Source organism: Salvelinus sp. IW2-2015, linkage group LG2 (assembly GCF_002910315.2).
Source record: "Salvelinus sp. IW2-2015 linkage group LG2, ASM291031v2, whole genome shotgun sequence".
Lineage (NCBI taxonomy): Eukaryota > Metazoa > Chordata > Actinopteri > Salmoniformes > Salmonidae > Salvelinus > Salvelinus sp. IW2-2015.
The window spans coordinates 13,734,213-13,756,617 of NC_036839.1; the positions used below are offsets into that span (position 1 = coordinate 13,734,213).

The following is a 22,405-nucleotide window of genomic DNA, read 5'->3' on the forward strand; positions in this document are numbered from 1 at the left end:
TCAGTAACATGTCACACATATTTACTACCACAATAGACCATACAACTGTAGGTAAAAGTTTGAATTCAGACTTTTATTTGAGGTATGCTTGTTCTCTCTGTCCATAATTAGTACTAAAGACATAAATTACAAATGTCAACACACGGAAACAGCTAATACAAATATTTCACTTTTTCTCTGCTTTTGATAACCGCCATTGTTCTGATTAGGCCCAGGTTTGCTTCCTGTATAATGGAGGAAAATCCGGTTGAAATGCGTCCATTAGCACGGCTTGTTTTCATGTGCCCACTGCAGAAAAAAGAGACACAGCATTACAAATGAAACAGCACTGGGCACAAAAAGGCACTGTGACTTTTTTTCCTTAATGTTAATTATACAGCAGCTTCCTACGCACATACCATCAACTATATAATGATACCATCAAAAAAAAATGAAAATCGACGCATAAATGTGCAATTTACATAAAGAGAATCAGTGGCAGTGTGGAGCTATGAACTAAGGGGTGTGATTGTATAATCCTTCTCCTTTCCTGTGATCATAACATTTTAATGACTGAAAAACAACACATTTGGTTAATGGAAGAATTACAATTACACAGTCTAGGCAATTTTCTATTAAGACACAAAAACCTTCAAAATAAATAGAAACTAATTGTCTCAGAGAGCACCATGTGTTGTGCGTTGTATAGGTATTATACAATAAATAACTGGCGTTTCCAAATGTCATGTCTCTTGACTAACATTATCAATGTCAGAACTGAAATTGTAAARGCACATTGCGAACATGGACATGTCCACACGTCTAATCAATCGAGTCTAACCAATGAGAGAGTGGAGACATAAGAAAACACATTTGGTTTCCAGAAAAAAACAGCTTTATTCAATATTTTATGTTCGTTTTTTTTGTACTGTACCTTGGAATAGATGAAAATACATTGACGTTTACTGTAGGTATGGCAATACATACACACATATAAACATGTACTGTACTGTATGTGGTGCATTTTAATATGTATATATCAATAGCAAATGTACATTGAGTACACATATGTGCAAGTTTATTTCCTGTACATATGTATGAAATGTATAAATTTGTAATTTCACATATCTAAATATGTTAACCCAACACACTTACACATTGAATTGTAAGTGCACACAAAGACACATTAACATGCGCACTACAACAATTCACAAAATATTAAAGCAAGTCATTCTAGTTTAAAAACGGAATTTGCATTGGAGACCCTCTAGAAAGACCTATACAGCCCACAATATACTTGCAGAAATGTGGCATTATGAGTACCTATATATCCCATAGAAGTCAGTATCTCAAGTATGTGTGCATTATCGTCAACTTCACACTTACTAATGTGTCTTCTCCGTTCTGCTGCTAATACTGTTCAGTGTAAGGACTGTCTTTCGGTGGTAAGCTGTTCATTTTTTGTCCATTTTTTCCTTTAGCGTTTTTTTGTTGTTGTTGTTTTGTTTCTTTATTTTTGTACAAATGCATGACATTCAAAAAGACAGAACGTAAGTACTACATGTACAATATGTAGCAATGAGGTAGAAATGGTTATAAAGAACGAGGTTTAAATAGAAAACAGATAAGACTACGTAAAGATGAAGCCGACATTAAAAGCAGCGCTGTACAAAACCCACCCAGAGGGACAGTGATACAGGCTGGAAAGCAACATTCAAGTGATAAACATTGTCAGACATGAAGGAGAATAGATGTGCTTATCAACCTTTCTGTAGCCAGTTCGTTGTACTTAAAGGCCTATCCTTTACATTGTTGTCCTCCAAACTAAATGACTTCGAGAAACTGTATTTGTTTGGATGTGTTAGTGAAGTTTTTTTCTCATCCCTTAGTTTTTCCTGTTKTACTGCTCTTATAATTAGTGTAATGTAGTGTACTGTAATGTATAAATAACTTGTTGAACAGCTCTTTTCAATATGCTTAATTGCTTTGCCTTAAAATCATGAATAAACATGCCCTATTGGCATAAGCAAAATTGCTTAACTCGCTATTAAAGTAAGTAATTGCCAGTTTCAGTTGAAATATCTTATGCCAAAATAAAACTGTTGATTTCACTTTGGCTTCAAGGGAGACTTGAAAACAAATTATTGTATGACTAAACAAAGCTTCAAAAGTGCATTTGGTTAACTACACTTAACTTCKGGGGACTTTTATCCTATCTATCTATGGCAATAAAAGCCATATAGCAAAGTAAGTGCCGTCATTGGAGATGAACAAATATATTTTGTAATTGTAAACACAATAAGCTGAGTAAGACCAAAACAATTTAAGATATATGTAAATATAAGATATATGAAACACAAATTGGGAAAATATCACTTTGAAATGCAGGTGAACAAAAACGCAAGATCCCTCAGTGCAGTTGCACTGTACTGATAGTACTTTCAGTGGTACTATAGGGCATCCCTTTCAATGCACTAGTGCCTTCTAACAGTTTTCATACCGCTATAGGAAAGAAAAGGAAGAAAAAAATAAAAACAAATGCAAGGCTTTTTCATGCATTCATCAGGCCTTGTGTCTCCATTGCCCCTTTTCTGGCATATTACTAAACACTGATAGTTAGTAATAACATAGCTTTGCTGTAAGAAATGACCCTAGAACAAGGGCTTAAAGATGGGGCTAACGGTCACACGTCTCCAGACCCCTTTTCAAGACCAACCTGCTCATGTTCTGAGAAATGAATAAACCATGTACATAGGTGTCTATGAACAGGGACTACACTGGCGTAACACTAACTTAAGCTGATTTTGTTGTCAGCAAYGCAGCTTTTTTGTTCCCTCAAAAGGCTTCATAGTTTAATAAGTGAAATAGGCTTTGTCATCTGGCCATACCCTTAGATTCTGCTTTCAGAGAAAACTAATCAACTGAGGTAGAAAACTTAGGGCATACATAATCCTTCGTTTTCATTAATGATAAAACAGCAGCGGGATGGAATGAAATACCTTGGGGGAAACGGTCTGTTTCAACCTCATGAGGCTCGCTTTCAGCCGTACCCATTTCTCCGCAAGTGGCCTGACAGTTTTATCTGCAGATGAGATACAAATTTAAGCTGCTGATAATATTCGACAAATACATATGTTATGCTTTCTCCTACAGATGAGGTTTAACAAAAAAATACATCCTAAAATGTGTWCTCTTAATGTACGGTGGCCGGTCGATGAAGGCCGGTCGAATGTGTTGTAGTTGATRAAAGAAACGTCATTCCTCCATCTTTGCCACATATCAAATAAAACTATATTCACAATAGGATTCTTCACTTGGGAAATTGCAAAAGAAAAACACGACACTTCTCCTTTTGTCTTCCAAATACTCCAGAATTACTCTGGTACATTCAATGTCATACTCATTTTTAGCCTTTCGAGGTACCGTAACCCTCCATTTTTTGATAATGCAAATTCAAACGCAAGCCAAATGTTTAGTGCTTTGAAACAATCTTTGAGGTACTGTACATATCACAATCACTTTCCTGAGTTTTCATAAAGAGAGAACATCAAAATAAACGATGTCTATAAATTAGGGTTCAAATTACCAGTGACACTTGTACTTTCTACTGTCCACAGAGAGAGCAAAACAGACACAGTTGAGGAATACTGTTTCAATGGAAAAAAGCAATTTTGTTGTTTTTGTCTCATATTAAAGCTTTTTATATTAGCACATGCCATCAATGTAGATTGTGAGGCGAAGAGATAATTTTATAAAATAAAAGAGCACCACTTCAGGCACTTGATAGCAACTAAATCTCCAGAACAGCAAACTGATATATACACACAGGGGTTCCATCCTGTTAAAGTCTACCCACTTGCACCTTGGTAGGCGATGCTTGGCCTCATCAGTTTCAAGCATCAACATAATATTTCTCTATGTGTTGTGTGCAGATTGCCAGCCGTTGTGTAAAGCATGCCTCTGCTTCTCTAAGGCCTACCTTTACGCCTTTACTGTACTGCAGGTGTTAAAGTCACCACTACCTGTATTATTCTCTTGTCCACTTCCTGTTTACTGAGAATTCTAAATGGTATCCTTCTGAAAGGGYTTTCCTTCCCACATGTTCGAATGCTTCAGTTTCATTGACTGCAACCAAACATTTTATTCCATTCGGTGTATGTGTCCAGTTCTTTTTGGGATATGTTGGACTGGAATTTGCTAAATACATTGTCAAAGTCTTGGTAAGAGACTGGTCTCATCTGGCTGGGATGGATGGCTGAGAGGTCAGAAGCTGGGATGCCATGTATCGGTCCTACTACTGCCTCCTGGCACAGCCGGGCCACGTCCAGTCCTGAAAAACCCTCCGTCCGCTGGACCAGCAGTGACAACTCTTTGTCACTGAGGCAATAGTTGTGCTGTGAGAGCAGTTGGCTGATTATCTGGTGTCGTGCTGTGCTGTCAGGTAGGGGGATGAGAAGCCGTTTGGTGAAGTACCTCCTCAGGGACTCTTGGATCTCTTCAGGCTTACTGGAGGAGCACACCACCAGGACGTGGTCCTCGGCTGAGGTCAGCACACTGTCCAGCTGCATGAGGAGCTCGCTCTTGATCCTATTCACTGGGCTCTCCTCGCTGAGCTGGGCCGACAGCAGCATGTCCACCTCACTGATGAACACCACTGAGGGCTGGCGACACCTGGCTACCAGGAAGGAGGCCTGGACAATCTTCTCTCCCTCTCCCAGCCACTTGGTCACCAGGGCTGAGCCACTGAGCCGCAGGAAGGCAGCCCCCAGCTGGCTGGCCATGCAGCGGCCCAGCAGTGTTCTGCCTGTTCCCTGAGGTCCGAAGAGAAGGAGGCTRCGAGGTAATGTGGCAAGTCCACTGAACATGTCTGGCCTCAAAATGGGCCACAGAATCTCTTCTTTGATGGCTGCTTTGGCCAGCTCCAGACCTGCAATGTCATTCCAGTCTACTGGGGGACCGGGCTGAAGGATCTCTGTGGTGACCAACTCCACGAGGTTGGCATCACTGTTCTTCAGCTGCTCCTCTGCGGTGTGGCTGGATGAGGTAGCGCTGCCAATGTCCGACCCTGCTATGGAATGGGAGAGGAGCTGTCTATGCTCTTCACTGTGATCACTCATTATGGGGGTTCCAAACTTTCCAAAGGACTCGCCCGATCTCAGGCCTCCCACAGAGCTTTTGGTTGATCCATAGGAGGGAGGGGTTAATGCTCGGCCAGACTGACTGCAACATTTTCTTTGCTGATCTGAGGATATTGGCTGCTTCGTGTGCTTAAATGCTAAAGATGACGGATCAGCATTCCTGTCAAATCCATTCCCTCTGCTTGAGTCTGAGATGCTGTTGTCTGGTATTCTGTACATAGGGCTTTGTGAGGAGCGCTGTTGGTTGTAGTTGAAATTACTATAGCTGGAGTCCATATCTCCATGCCCCGTCATATAGAAAGCTTTTCTTTTCAATGAGTTGGCTGAGCTGCCATTCAAAGGTGTTGGTGCAATTGGTGCATGGTTATGGGACTGGTAGGTATAGCCAGGGAGTGTAGAGGGGGGTAGGGGCGTGGGAGCTGCGATGCRMGATGGCAGATAGGKAGAGGGWGGTGGYSCRCCCCCAGGGCTATAGCRAGGGGCAACAYCTGTCTGTGYGGGATACCCRGTCGGAGGATAATTGTAGTTGGAGAGGTTGGGAGACCCCGCGTTGTAGCTGGGCACTAGAGTAGGGGGAGGTGGTGGGGGTGGGGGCGGGGGTTGTAGGAGACCAGCATTGTGCAATGGAGAGGGGAGGCCTGAGGCGGTCTGCCCGCTGTAACTAGAGTGCAGGTAGGAGCCATTGTAACCCGTAGCGTATTCCTGAGAGGACAGACCAGAGTGTAGACTGGTGGCTGTGTGACTCCCACAGTTACTGCTGGAATAGCTGGGCTCGGTCAGGCTGCTGGCCCCCCTTGGGGTGCTACCTATGCTGGCCGACACGTCTGTTGGGGGAAGYGCAGCTGTCATTCCAGATTTGCTCACAGATATAACATCTGGAGCGCAGTTCATTGGGTAAATCCCCTCCTGCCAGGACTCACTCTCTGACTTACGTCCATTCAGGAGTCCAGGAGTGCCATCGGAATAGGAGCAGAGCAGCGCTCGCTCACTCGGACCCTCTAAAATCCCAGAGTACTTCTCTGCGTATTTCTTCAGCAGGTTGGAGGCGGTGAGTGCAGAGATGTCGTCGTTGGCCCAGGCGTACTGATAGGTGCGCTGCAGGTGCCCCCGGTAGGCCTCCACTTTGTGTGCAGGAGAGCGTGTGGTGGAGGAGATATCAAAGTGCTGCTCAGCCCACTGTGCATGCTCTGGGGTCCACTGCATCTTTAGGCCTAAACACCAGACAAAAAGAGAGACGGGTCAAAAATACCATCAGATAGTAGTTGCTATTTATTGTCAGTTTTCTTGTGTTGTCAGTATCTTGCGTCTAGAAGTTGGTACATTTAACGTGGTGGAAAAGTTGCCTTTGTAGCAATGAATGAACTGACAAATATATCCCAAATCCCAATACCATTATACAACTAACTTCCTCTACTGTAAAATAGGCACTGCTGAGCAATTACATCATGGGCAGTGTGTGGATTTGGGACCCAACACCTGGTTAGCACAGTATAATGCACCCTGCACAGAACAGAATGACATAGACATRGCAGGTCAGTCTATAATCCAACTCTCATCTAAGGCATTCCGAGACAGTTTCAAATCTGCTTCGAGGAGTGCAGCAAAGCAATCTCCCAGGCAGCGCTCTGTTGCTTTCATCACACAAACCCCACTGCCCGGCATGAATTACAACGGCCTTGTGTCTGCCTACTGCTTCCCAGTCTACATGGTGAGAGAGAAAAAACATGCTGTACTTGTCTTTCTCGCTTCCCAGACTATCTTTTTCATTGCCTCCAGGGCTCAAAAGGCACCATCGAGTTTAGTCCTAAACTCAATTTGCAAACACAAGTTGTTACATATGCTGTCATTTTAGACTCAGCATGGGATTATCAAAGAAAGATATACKCAAGAAAGAAACAGATCATTGTGTTTACAGTATTAAAAGAAACACAGATACACAGCCACACACACACACACATACATACACACACACAGATTTGAAACTGCACACATGCACACATTGCTTTATCAAAGCTAATCCGACTTGAACCTCTATTAGTAAACACAGAATCACATTGCAAAACCATCCCTTCCTTAGCCAGCCACACGTGCATCAGCATCATATGAAATTGCCCAGTAGCTATCCCTATCCAAGGCTTTAGGAAACCAACAAAGAGCATCCAGCGACGGATTACAGCGCAGTGTTTGTCTAGTAACAGACGAGAATGTGGATTCCCCCATGACTCCCTCCCAGCCGCTTGCCCAGCCGCCAAACCAGACACCAGGAGCTAATTAGCAGGATGATGCTGCGCTAATTGTGTTAATTTACAAGGTTTTAGTCAAAGAGATCCATGCTATGGCTCACATGGCTGTCAACCATCCAAGCTAATGATTAAGAAAAGCACAAGGCAAAAAAAGCCATGTCAGACTAGCTGAAACTCTATTCACAGGCAATACAATCTATAAAACAAGACACTGATCTCTGAGAGACATAACAAGTCAGTGCCATTTGAAACAGAGAAGAATACACAGTGCCTTCAGAAAGTATTCACACCCCTTGACTTTTTCACATTTTGTTTTGTTACAGCCTGAATTTAAAATGGATTAAATTGAGATTTTTGGTCACTAGCCTACACACAATACCCCATTGTGTCAAAGTGAAATTCTGTTTTTCAAAATGTTTACAAATTAATAAAACATTTAAAGCTGAAAAGTCTTAAGTCAGTAAGTATTCAACCCTTTTGTAATGGTAAGTTGCATGGACTCACTCTGTGTGGAATAATAGTGTTTAACATGATTTTTGAATGACTTCATCTCTGTACCCCACACATACAATTATGTGTAAGGTCTTTCAGTCGAGCAGAGATTTTCAAACACAGATTCAACCACAAAGACAAGGGAGGTTTTCCAACGACTCGCAAAGAAGGGCACCTATTGGTAAAAATTWAAAAGCAGACATTGAATATCCCTTTGAGCATAGTGAAGTTATTAATTACACTTCAGGATGGTGTATCAATACACCCAGTCACTACAAAGATACATGTCCTTCCTAATTCAGTTGCCGGAGAGGAAGGAAACCGCTCAGGGATTTCACAATGAGGCCAATGGTGACTTTAAAATAGTTAGAGTTCAATGGTTGTTATAGGAGAAAACTGAGGATGGATCAACATTGTAGCTACTCAACAATACTAACCTAATTGACAGAGAGAAAAAAGGAAGCCTGTACAGAATAACATATTCAAAAACATGCATCCTGTTTGCAACAAGGCACTAAAGTAACACTGCAGAAAATGTGTCAAAGCAATTCACTTTTTTTCCTGAATACAAAATGCTATTTTTGGGGCAAATCCAGTGGTGGAAAAAGTACCTAATTGTCATACTTGAGTAAAAGTATAGATACCTCAATGGAAATTTACTCAAGTAAAAGTGGAAGTCACCCAGTAAAATACTACTTGAGTAAAAGTCTAAAAGTATTTGGTTCTAAATATATATCAAAGGTAAAAGTTTGTCAGATCAGAGGTAGTAGGGATGACCAGTGATGTTCTCTTGATAAGTGCGTGAATTGGACACTTTTCCTGTCCTGTATAGCATTCAAAATGTAACAAGTACTTCTGGGTGTCATGGAAAATGTAGGGCGTAAAAAGTAAAGGAATGCAGTGAAGTAAAAGTAAAAGTTGCCCAAAATATAAATTGTAAAGTAAAGTACAGATACTCCAAAAAAAATACTTATGAACATCTGCTCTTTCCAAGACATAGACTGACCAGGGGATTCCAGGTGAAACCTATGATCCCTTATTGATGTCACTTGAGACAATTGAGACATGGGTTGTCCATGTGTGCCTTTGAGAGGAAGACAAAATATTTAAGTGCCTTTGAACGAGGTCTGGTAGTAGGTGCCAGGCTAGAACTTATTACCATACAAATGCAACGCTGCTGGGTTTTTCACGCTCAACAGTTCCCTGTGTGTATCAACAATGGTCCGCAACCCAAAGGACATCCAGCCGATGACACAACTTTCGGAAAGACTGGAGTCAGCATGGGCAAGCATCCCTGCTTGGAATGCTTTCGACACCTTGTAGAGTCCATGCCCCAATACATTGAGGCTCTTCTGAGGGCAAAAGGGGGTGCAACTCAATACTAGGAAGGTGTTCCTAATGTTTTGTACACTCAGTGTTGTTGGTGTTCCAGGGGACTGTTTGTACTGTAGCTGTCTTGGGAATTCAAAAAGTTACTTTCACTGATGTACCTTCATACCTTTTGATATTTCTAGCATTACTCATCCTTTATGTTCTAGGTTATTAGTCCTCTTAGTAAAGTCCTCTTGATGCATGTGGGTGGTGAGGTAGCAATACAAAAAAGTAAGATATTTGAAGTGGTACATTTTTTTTCTGCAACAACACATTCAAGTGTATAAGGGCCTCAAACAATATTCCGGCTCTGATTTGAACGGCTTTTATTACATTATCAGTACACTTAACAATATAAAGTTATGGTTTTGCATGAGCAAATACATTGGATAGAATACATATTTGGGCAACAGAGACAGTCTTCAACAATTGTTGTCTATCACATTTAACATACATCATTGGTGTAAGATACTTAAGTAAAAATACTTGAAAGTACTACTTACAGTTGAAGTCGGAAGTTTACATACACTTAGGTTGGAGTCATTAAAACCCYTTTTTCAACCACTCCACAAATTTCTTGTTTTAACAAACTATAGTTTTGTCAAGTCGGTTAGGACATCTACTTTATGCATGACACAAGTAATTTTTCCAACAATTGTTTAACAGACATATTTCACTTATAATTCACTGTATCACAATTCCAGTGGGTCAGAAGTTTACATACACTAAGTTGACTGCGCCTTTAAACAGCTTGGAAAATTCCAGAAAATGATGTCATGGCTTCGGAAGCTTCTGATAGGCTAATTGACATCATTTGAGTCAATTGGAGGTGTACCTGTGGATGTATTTCAAGGCCTACCTTCAAACTCAGTGCCTCTTTGCTTGACATCATAGGAAAATCAAAAGACATCAGCCAAGACCTCAGAAAAGAAATGTGTAGACCTCCACAAGTCTGGTTCATCCTTGGGAGCAATTTCCAAATGCCTGAAGGTACCACGTTCATCTGTACAAACAATAGTATGCAAGTATAAACACCATGGGACCACGCAGCCGTCATACCGCTCAGGAAGGAGACGTGTTCTGTCTCGTACCTTGGTGTGAAAAGTGCAAATCAATCCCAGAACAACAGCAAAGGACCTTGTGAAGATGCTGGAGGAAACAGGTACAAAAGTATCTATATCCTCTGTTCTGATGAAACAAAAATAGAACTGTTTGGCCATAATCACCATCATTATCTTTGGAGGAAAATGGGGGAGTCTTGCAAGCCGGAGAACACCATCCCAACCGTGAAACACGGGGATGGCAGCATCATGTTGTGGGGGTGCTTTGCTGCAGGAGGGACTGGTGCACTTCACAAAACAGATGGCATGATGAGGCAGGAAAATTAAGTGGATATATTGAAGCAACATCTCAAGACATGAGTCAGGAAGATAAAGCTTGGTCGCAAATGGGTCTTCCAAATGGACAATGACCCCAAGCATACTTCCAAAGTTGTGGCAAAATGGCTTAAGGACAACAAAGTCAAGGTATTGGAGTGGCCATCACAAAGCCCTGACCTCAATCCTATAGAAAATGAGTTGGCAGAATTGAAAAAGTGTGCACGAGCAAGGAGGCCTACAAACCTGACTCAGTTACACCAGCTCTGTCAAGAGGAATGGGACAAAATTCACCCAACTTATTGTGGGAAGCTTGTAGAAGGCTACCCAAAACGTTTGACCCAAGTTAAACAATTTAAAGGCAATGCTACCCAATACTAATTGAGTGTATGTAAACTTCTGACCCACTGGGAACGTGATGAAAGAAATAAAAAGCTGAAAAAAATAATTATCCCTACTATTATTCCGACATTTCACATTCTTAAAATAAAGTGGTGATCCTAACTGACCTAAGACAGGGCATTTGTATTAGGATTAAATGTCAGGAATTGTGAAAAACTGAGTTTAAATGTACTTGGCTAAGGTGTATGTAAACTTCTGACTTCAACTGTAAGTCGTTTTTTTGGGTATCTGTACTTTATTTTACAATTTATATTTTTTCTAACTTTTACTTCACTACATTCCTAACGAAAATGATGTAATTTTTACTCCATACATTGTCCCTGACACCCAAAAGTACTCCTTACATTTTGAATGCTTAGCAGAACAGGAACATTTTCTAATTCCCAGACTTATCAAGAGAACATCCCCGGTCATCCCTACTGCCTCTGATCTGACGGACTTACTAAACAATGCTTCGTTTGTAAATTATGTCTAAGTGTTAGTGTGCCCCTGGCTGTCTGTAAACCCCAAAAAACAAGAAAATTATGAGGTCTGGTTTGCTTAATATAAGGAATATGTAATTATTCATACTTGTACTTGTACTTTTACTTTCGATACGTAAGTATATTTTAGCAATGACATTTACTTTTGATACTTAAGTATATTCAAAACCAAATACTTTTAGACTTTTACACAAGTTGAATTCTACTGGGTGACTTTCACTTTTACTTGAGTCATTTTCGATTGAGGTATCTTTACTTTTACTCAAGTATGACAATTGGGTACTTTTTTCACCACTGTATCATTGTCAATATCACCATTGTACAAATAACTGTACATAGTGCAGAAATATATTTTTCCTTTAAATCCTCTTTAAAATCCAAGAGGCACTCCTTGCAAAGTTTTCAGATCAGATCCCTTAACATCCGTTGCTTAATGAAATGGAAAGCCAGCAAAAAAGCCAAATGATTTAAATACAGCGAGTAAGTGAACATCTACTGAACTGTGGATGAGGGCGGAGAGCCATCCCTCTCTCTGTAGAACGGGACAGAACACTTCACTTTGAAACGTGTGTGACAAACTATAAACAAACTTGGTCCGGTTAGAAAATTGTATCATTGCCTAGCAATGACTTTCAGTCAGGGCATATGAGGACACTTGAAAGACATCAATCTGAACCAATAACCACATGAAATGTGATTACACACATCATGGGAGACATTAGCATGGACAACTGTGTTTTTAACCTTTATTTAACTAGGCAAGTCAGTTAAGAACAAATTCTTATTTACAACGACAGCCAACCAGGGAAGAGTGGGTTAACTGCCTTGTTCAGGGGCATAACGACAGATTTTTACCTTGTCAGCTTGGGGATTCGATCCAGCAACCTTTCGGTTAGTAAATTAACATTCACACACATGCCACACAAACCAGGTTCATGCCTGATGTTGTTTTAGCCCATAGACATACAGTATAATTTAGATTTGCATAATGAGTTTCTACGTCCACATTGCGTTAGAACACCATCCATTATCCCTTATTTATAGAAATACAAATACAACAACATCCACCGCTTCCTTTCTCTGTCTTGCAATTGGTATTATTATTGACTGTTCCGTTAGTGGAATGTTTTCAGACAGCCTGAGGGCTTAACGTTAAGCTCAAATTCCACTGATTAGCAACTCACAAAACTCTTTGTTTAATTTAGCAGTCTCCTCTGTTGGTCAAATTTCAAGATGGCACCCTCCAAATCTCTTTGTCCCTAGTGACAGTTACATATGACGATTTTTTTGTATTGAATCTGACACTCGTAATGTTAATAAAAGACATCACGAAGGAAAAAGCATTGATATTGCATGATGTTTAATTTCTGCTACTGTGATCATCTCCGATGAAACAGAGACACTGACCTTTTTGAGAACTATTAATCTTGGTAGCCTTGGCCATTTTTTAAGCAAACAGGACTGGATCTCCGCTTTGTCCATCCAATTTCCCAGTGCGCAAATTGGACTGCCGCTTGCACAATTCTCTATTCATTACTGGGCTGCTGAAAGGAAGCACAGAGGTGGCAGAGCGTTTTTTATTTTCCTTTTTTGTGTGCGAGTTGTGTGTGTATGTGCGTAGGTGTGTGTGTGTGTGTGTGTGTGTGTGTGTGTGTGTGTGTGTGTTGTGTGTGGTGTGTGTGTGTGTGTGTGTGTGTGTGTGTGTGTGTGTGTGTGTGTGTGTGTGTGTGTGTGTGTGGTGTTGGTGAGAGAGAGAGAGAGTGAGAGAGAGAAAGGGAGATAGGAGAATGAGAGAGAGAGGGCAATGCCTTCTAGGAGGTTCCCAAGCATAAAGAGCTGGTCTCCTCTCCCTAGCTCTTTTGGGGTGGGGGAGGGCTGAGGTAACAGCTAGCTGTCGTAATTGAAACGTGGCCTAATCAGACTCATTAACATTTCCAGCAATTTGCACCACCAAAGATGCTTATTAGGTAACTGTGTTTAATAAGCCGCTCTTTAGAAAACGAACTGTAATGAGCTCTTTAAAGTCAGACTTGAGCGTGATTATGCACTGGAAGTGTTTTGCAGGGCTGAAGCAGACTGGTACATTTAGTCGTGTACAATGTCATAATTAAGCTGCACAAACTCTGCACTCCACAGCACACAATATATAGTTACAGCTGAGGCAGTAGACACGCCGGAAAAAATATTTTATAATTACTGATCATTACAGCCCCGGGATTTTCATCTGTGGATGTAAACATAATTACGAGAGCTTTTGCTTTTATATTGCAAACACAGACCACTCGATATGACAAGCGTGCAAATACCGTCGACAGACATTAATTACATGTATAAATAAAAACAAGCTCGTTCATATTCAAATTCACTCGAGCTATTTCGAAGGGAGAGAGAACTGTAACGCAATATCTAGTAGTAATCGGTATTGGCAACTGAAGCCCATTCATCTCACATATAAAGTTAAGAACGTCTAAACTCAATTTAGTGATCCATGTGGCAGTAATTCCGACGAATCTTTAGACCACAGGGCACCATTTAACCCCTCATTTAGTAAAGATATGCCTCTCTCAGTCACTGTCTTTTTCACGGGTTCAACCCATCCATTTCTCAGCCAGACTGCACTGTCAATGAATTTGACAGAGGAGAGTGCAAGGTGCTCTGTTCGTCGCTGGTGCGGATCATTTTCTGCTATCTGATGATTCAAATTAACCATACACTCATAACAACTAATACATCTTTCAGGATTCAACAGTGCAACAGACTGACTTTGTCACCTTACCTCACCTTACCTCCAGGGTATGGTAATCTAATTAAATGTTCAAACCACAATTAATCAAGTAATTACCTTTGAATATGGTCAGAGACAGCAATCAACATCACAGTGGTGTTGTGGTTAATTGTGGTTACTTTCACACCGATTAAGAGAATGGAAGCTAGCTAACAGATTCCAGACGATTCCAAGGCAATCGGGATATGAGTGTAAATCTACAGTGCACTTATCATTATTACATTAATGTAGTTGGCCTGTCAATCAAACAGTCAATTTCCTGTGACAAGGCCACTCTTTGTAATCACAGTAATATTCATGATGCTATTCTCAGAGACACAGAGGCAGCCCGCTGTCACAGAGCTGTAATCATTTCAATCTAGTAAACACAGATTATTCCTTTCAAAGCAGCCAGCTCCTTCAGTGATACAATGTGCCTGTTCCCTCTCCCTGGAAGCAAAAGCACTCTTACCTCCGACAATATATCCCTGAGGGAATAGAGGCGAGTGTCTCACTGTGGCATTTACCCAGCACACGTGGGCCTGCTACACTATACAGTAAATACAAACAGGTTTCCAAGTCTCCAAATATACTTCAGTTGTATCCAACTTGTATCCCAATGCTTTTATTTATACCCAGGCTGCCATCAGGCACAGGTGCTTATTTTCAGCGGATTGCGTTAGATGGACGACATAGGGACTTGTTTACAGTGCTTCAGGATAAGGAAATATGTGATATTACATCAATTCTACTAAACAAATTGTCATTGTCTGTGGTTGAATTGAAATGGGTTACAAACAATAATAGCACCTTGATTATTCAAGAGAGTTGACATAGGCAACAATGAATTGTATACCTTGTATATCAGGTGGAGAGGGAAAAATGAAGTCATAAACTCAGACACGGCAGGAGAGAAATAGAAATGTCGAGGCTTGAATTATTATTGTGGAAATGAATCTCTCTTCAAAACAACAGATCCAGTCAGTTTTTTTCCCACTGACATTAATAGAGCAACAAAAAAAATGCTTTTCACCTCCTGCTTGGTCATTTATCAGTTAAAATGTGCTAATTATTGAGCCAACAACCAAGACACAATGCACATTAAATTGTAGTAACTATAAATCATTACAAACAGTATGTTCTGATATTAAGAGGCCGGTAAGTACAATGGATGCATCATGTTTCAAGATCACATGACAGCAGGAGTGTAATGACTATCCATTATCTTATAATGGTTGCAATAATCATTTTCAAGTGACTTATTTCAAGGTTGGTAGAGGCTTGGGACAAAGAGGCTCCATAATTACTATCTAAAGGTCTTTACCAGATTTTAAGTCCCAAAGTGAGTCATTTTTCACAGCAAATTTGTAACATGTAAATTCAACTAACACAATCACTTATTGAAAATATAAATAAAATAAAACCAGATCAATGAAGATCAATGAAAACCAGCAAACTGAGACTCCCAACCAAAAAAAGGCAGTTTAAGATCTAACAGAAACCCACGCGGGAGCACGCACGCACACACACACACATGCACACGTTACACAGTCCTTTTGGCTTGACTGAAAACTATAGCCACATCATAATAATTGAAACGGCTTCATGTCAAAATGTTCCATTTTCTGCAGCCTGACTTGGGGCGGTTCTTAAAAGTATCATGAGCACAAAGCAGCCTAATCCTGTGGGTAGAGACAACAGACACTGTGGGTAGAGACAACAGACACTACTAGATGTCTGGGAGCCCTCCCTCCCTCCCTCCCTCCCTCCCTCCCTCCCTCCCTCCATCTCTCTCTCTCTCGGACAAAACAAGGAAGCACATGCATGTATTGCGCCAATCTCCATCCCTATTCAACTCTTCTACCGTTGCATTCTCATTGGCCGATGATTGTTTTTTTTTTTTGAATTTGCACAAAGCTTCTTATTTCCACACTTTATATGTATGCCCATAAAGTACTGCACACATTTCGACCTCAACATCAAACGCTATACAGAAATGCTGAAGCACAGCAATGAATCATCATCATTATGCAAATCCCTACACATAATACCTCTTGTCCTGTTTTATCTGCCTGTGTAGATTGTTATAATAATTCATTTGAGTGAAACTTGCARGGGGATCCATATGATTCTCTCCACAATGGCAATAGAGTATGCCATTAAATTAGACAATAGTGTAAAGTCATTTCAATGAACAAGTAAAAAGCATGTCTTAGATTTGACTGAAAGTTTAACACATCAAAACTAGAACATCAGACTCTCCTCTGAACATTGCAGGGCAGAACCCAACCGTACTTCAACACAAGTGTATGCTTGTTGTCGCATCATGACTGAACTATGAAACCAGCGCGGACTCTCAAACTCACAGATCAGTCGATACTTTTAATGAACACACATATCCACACATTTTCATATTGTCGAAAAAGGTTTACTCCTCATTCCCAAGATAAGAATACTTTCTTCACATATAGCACAGTTCTATCGTTATATAACATGTTCGGTTTACTTTCATACTGAGCCATTGATATATTAGTGTCCCTGACTGAATAAGAAAACAACTTGAGCAACTCTCTATCCTTGGATACTATTGGGGATTCTCAGGAGAAACTTATCTTGGCTGACATCTGAACTACAGAGAGTATAATAATAACATATTGATCTGTCATTTGTAAACAAACTCACCGGAGCTTAGAGGCATCAAATGGGTTGTTCCAACGTATGAGAGCAGAGGATGGTTCAATGTGCCAAGTGTGAACAGTACTTCTACTCTGAATTATGCAAAATGACGATTAGTTTCATTTTATAGGCTTTGGAAAGAAACAAGTGTCTTGTATTTGCCATTTTCTGATTAACCGTAATACAAAATCATGGGGTTGAGAGTGTTTCTGAGCTGTCATTGTTCTGTCCAAGCGATGCTCATTAAACCATGACTATTGAGGCCAAGAGACACGCAAGGCAACCTATTCGATTACAAGTCTTATTAAGTACAGTTAAATCCTCAGACATGCAAATCAACAGCCCTCAACACAGAAACTGAGAACAATCCAATGTTCTTGTATGGAAAATAATACAATTAGGCTTTACAGTATGATACAGTACAAATGGTGAAGCTGAAGAATTATAGAATAGTAGTTATTGTTTCAAATGTGCTCTACTTAACCGTAGAGAACATTAAGAAAATGTAAGCAGGGGTTTTGCAAGTCTCCGCAAACTCTGTTCAAGGATGGGTACTCCATCCCTCCTCAGGGATCTCTTACACACTTCAAAGGAGAGGAGCTGAGGACGGCGACCTTGCTACACTAAGGCTCATTGACCAAAATCCACACTCTCACCGACGTCCCCATTCCCAGTCCCAGAAGTCCTATCCCCACAAGGATGTCTTCAATAAAGAGAAAAAACGAGGAGGAAGAAAGTATTCTGGGTGTTTAACACATTTATCACTTATCATATTTTTACCGCATCTCAGCGGTTTAATGACACGAGGAGCCAGTCATTTGATTCACAAACCAATAGGCCGGCCCCATTGGAAATGAACAAATTTCCTTGTTCACTGGTCCGATTCACTACTGTGATTACTTCACACTTCCACCCACTAGACTTTACAACGGACTAAAACTGTTAATAATCTGATTCCTGCCAACGCAATGTTGATGTAAAACACCAATCTGCAGGAAAGAGTGTATGGATTTTTGTTTACAAGACGCTGGGTCTACAATGATAGGTTTGACCACCACCATCCACAGGCATCGCACTGCTCTGTTTCAAGGCCCCTGACTAACTCTACAGTAAGCCTAGGAAGACAGGTAATGGAAATGGGCCAGAATGGTAGCAGCATACGGTCTTGGCAGACTTACAAACTACTAATCTACTTGTGCTATTCAAACAGTCAACTTTAAAAAATAAATAATAATGCCGCTATTCCCCAGTGTCCATATCCATGCCTTCAGAAAGTATTCATACCCCTTGACTTTTTCCACATTTTGTTGTGTTACAAAGTGGGATTAAAATGGATTTAATTGTTACTTTTGTCGACAATCTACACAAAATACTCTGTAATGTCAAAGTAGAACAAAAATTCTAACATTTGTAAAACATTTATGAAATATAAAACACTAATATATCTTGATTAGATAAGTATTCAACCCCCTGTGCCATTACACGTTAGAGTCTTTCTGGGTAAGTCTCTTAAGAGCTTTCTACACCTGGACTGTGCAACATTTGACCATTATTATTTTCAAAATTCATCAAGCTCTGTCAAATTGGTTGTTGATCATTGCTAGACAACCATTTTCATGTCTTGCCATAGATTTTCAAGCAGATTTAAGTTAAAACTGTAACTCGGCCACTCAGGAACATTCACTGTCTTCTTGGTAAGCACCTCCAGTGTAGATTTAGGCTTGTGTTTTAGGTTATTGTCCTGCTGAACGGTGAATTCATCTCCCAGTGTCTGGTGGAAAGTAGACTGAACCAGGTTTTCCTCTAATATTTTTCCTGTGCTTAGCTCTATTCCATTTATTTTTTATCCTGAAAAAGTCCCCAGTCCTTTACGATTTCAAGCATACCCATAACATGATACAGCCACCACTATGCTTGAAAATATAGAGAATGGTACTCAATAACATATTGTATTGGATTTGCCCCTAACATAACACTTGCATCCAAACAAAAAGTGAATTGCTTTGCCACATTTTTTGCAGTATTAGTTTAGTGCATTGTTGCAAACAGGATGCATGTTTTGAATATCTTAATTCTGTATAGGCTTCCTTCTATTTATTCTGTCATTTAGGTTAGTATTGTGGAGTAACTTCAATGTTGTTGATCCATCCTCAGTTTTCTCCTATCACATCCATTAAACACTGTAACTATTTTAAAGTCACCATTGGTCTCATGGTGAAATACCTGAGCTGTTTCATTCCATTCCGGCAACTGAGTTAGGAAGGACACTTGCATCCAAAGTGTAATTAATAACTTCACCATGCTCAAAGGGATATTCAATGTCTGCCTTTTTTTACCCATCTACCAATAGGTGCCCTTCTTTGAGAGGCATTGGGAAACCTCCCGGGTCTATGTGGTTGAATCTGTGTTTGAAATTCACTGCTCGACTGTGGGGTACATTCAGAAATCATCTTAAACATTAGTATTGCTCATAAGTCGATGCAACTTATGATGTGACTTGTTAAGCAAATTTGACTCCTGAACTTATTTAGGCTTGCCATAACAAAGGGGTTGAATACTTATTGACTCAAGACATTCCAGCTTTTCATTCTTAATGAATTTGTAACAAATTCGAAAAACATGTTTCCACTTTGACATTATGGCGTATTGGGTGTAGGCCAGTGACAATAAATCTAAATTGTATCCATTTTTTATTCAGACTGTAACACAACAAAATGTAGAAAAAGTCAAGGGGTGTGAATACTTTCTGAAGGCTATTGTGACAGACATTTCAGCAGTGGATGTCTACATTTCAGGACGTCTCCTCACTCTAGGGCCAGTCTGGGGTGTGCTATTTCTCTGCTAGGTGCGCCGCAAACACAAACACACTTTAAAAGACTAAAGTAACAACCCCTGGTCAGCATCTCCTTTTCTCTGTGCTGCACAACTCCATCCACACTGTGTGTAACAAAATATTGCTAACTCAACCTTTCCTCTACTAGGGGAATAGTTTTTTGGGTTTTCTTGAAGTGAACTCAGCTCTTCCGTAAGGAAAAGGCATCCACATAGTTTAATAACGCTGGAATAGATCCCATCTTCTATGAAAGAAAAATAAATGCAACATAACTAGGCCCACGAACAATACAACTCGGCACAGTTCACTTGTAGGGGGAGTTACTTCTATCAAAGTCGTGCAGAAATGACAGAAACTACATCTATCAAGAGGCCTTTGTACAGACAATGATAGAGACAGGCCAGCAATAAAAGTAACAATAAAATGGTTGTCTTTTACACAAAAGACGACAAGGCTATTGTTTTATTCAATTACCTCCTATCTATAGAACAATTACAGTTTTCAATAGAAGACTAATTGAAACTATTTAATTAAACGAACCAAGAAAGGAACTTTGTCTGTCACCGTAACTAACTTTCCCTGAAGCGTTCTACTGTATGGTCACTATCGACTGCCGGTGTGGAGGAAGGTCATCTCTCCAACACAAGCCAGACAAAAGGTGAAATGAGACAACTGAAGCAATCTTAGGTCAATATGAAATAGAAATCTCTCAGCTATACTGTAATAAAGTTACTGAAGTGAAGTAGGGAAACTATAAAGAGGAACTTTTACAAGGAGAGAGCTGTCTGGGAGATTGGTTCGCCCACCGGCACACACTGCCCAGTAAGTGCTCTGTGGCGAGGGCAGTACAGTTACACTTCCATAGAATCTGATTACTACGTGTACTATGTATCACTCAGTTCACCGTTTAAAAAAAAAACTCCCATCATTTACGTAATTTTCAATCTGCTCTGGTGTTTTATTGTGGATATAGTTAAAGCCCTACAGCCGAGAATATATCACGGCTATTCAGTGGAGAGACAAATAAAGTTTCTAACAAAGCTAGTCAGAAGTTTCATGGAGAAAACATCATAGCCTCAGTAAATCTTGGCAGTCCCATTGTGCTGGATGGTCCTTAGGACCTCCTGATTCAGACAGATCTATTTATCTGTGTATGAGTTCTCACTGCCTGGATTCAGCTGTCATCTCAGTATTGATTGGCAACCGAGACAAAAGACATCTCTAAACTAATGCAATTGAGAAGACAAAAGCTGACTTGAGCAAAGGGGAGACAACAAGCAGCTTGCAAACTGACAAACATGCAGTGATAAGCAGTATAAACACATTTGACTTTAATGGGCACACTGTGTGCCTCCCTCGAACTAAACGTCGGGCCAAAAATGAATGATGCACTTCAGGGCTGTTCACCTTCCATGACTTGTCATCGCTAGAACGCTACATTAATCAAGTGGCCAATCAATACAAATTGGGGTGTTTTTTGCCAAAAGCTTTCTGCAAAATCTCAAGAGAATCCAGAATATTGTAGAATTTATAGTATTATCTCAGGAAAGAATGGGGGATCATTTAAACCATGGAACTGGGATCTCTGCCCACTGGGCACAGACGTCTTTTCAACGTCTAGTTTTGGGTGAGTTGTCAACCAATGTGAATTCAACGTGAAATCAACAACAACAAAAAATCACCATATCAATGCATATAGGTTAAAAAGTTGATTGAAAAAAAGACGAAATGCTCTTTAAGTTGATTACTTTTTGCAAATCCAATCAGTTTTGCACGTTAATTCAACGTTATCACATAGATTTTTGGGTTGAAATGACACGGAAACAACGTTGATTCAACCTGTTTTTGCCCAGTGGGTGAGTTACTGTAACAGGAACCAGAGGGGCATCAGCACACTAGCGTAGTACACATTTACAATACGCTTCACTGGTTAACATTGGTCATTGGTCAGCCTAATGGGCAGAAATGGAGGCCATTGGCAGTAAACTGCTGATTGGGTTGCTGGTGGTGGCTGATGGTGTCTGGAGCATTGACATGGTGTCTAGTGAGGCCCAGTGCAAACCAGTGTGGGCGGTGCTGATGACAGGGAGGGGGCGGCCCGCTAAGAGGACAGTGATTTTGAGGAAATGAGCCAAGAAGCCCAGTAGAATGAATTATTCCAAAACATTCCTTTACAAATTGTGAAATGACTGAGGTCGAAAGTTCATTTCTAACATCCCTGCATTTGGGCTTTAAATAGATATGGTACAGGGAATGATGGTCATCGATGATAATTAAAAGACAAGGCAGTTATAAAACAGATGTCTTTCTAATGTCTTATTTATCCTTAACCCATTAGATATATATTGTTCCACCACACCAGAATTACCTGTTCTGATTACTACTTAAAGCACAATACAAAGCGCAACAAAGAACAACGATATTCCATTAAGTAGACGCTGATGTACAATTTTTTTACGCAGTTTAAATAACGATTGAATCAGAATGTGCTGCATTTGCATGTTCTGCTTTCTCCCAATTAAAATCGAATTAATTAGACACAATTCTATTAAGAAACAAATCCCAATCAATATACACAACCTAAGGTCACCCACCCATTGCTCAAATGTGAATTGTCTCTTTGAATTGTGTGGAACTAAAAATAGCACA

General features: G+C 40.3%; 1 protein-coding gene across 1 annotated transcript in view; it reads right to left on the bottom strand.

Annotated features, from left to right (window-relative positions):
* Positions 1-305: 305 nt before the first annotated feature.
* Positions 306-22,405, bottom strand: part of LOC111974693 (fidgetin) — a 35,837-nt gene continuing 13,737 nt past the window's right edge. The window contains exon 3 of the mRNA XM_024002625.2: positions 306-6,328. Coding sequence (XP_023858393.1) covers positions 4,098-6,328 — 2,231 coding nt within the window. The 3' untranslated portion in view covers positions 306-4,097. The remainder of the gene's footprint in view (positions 6,329-22,405) is intronic.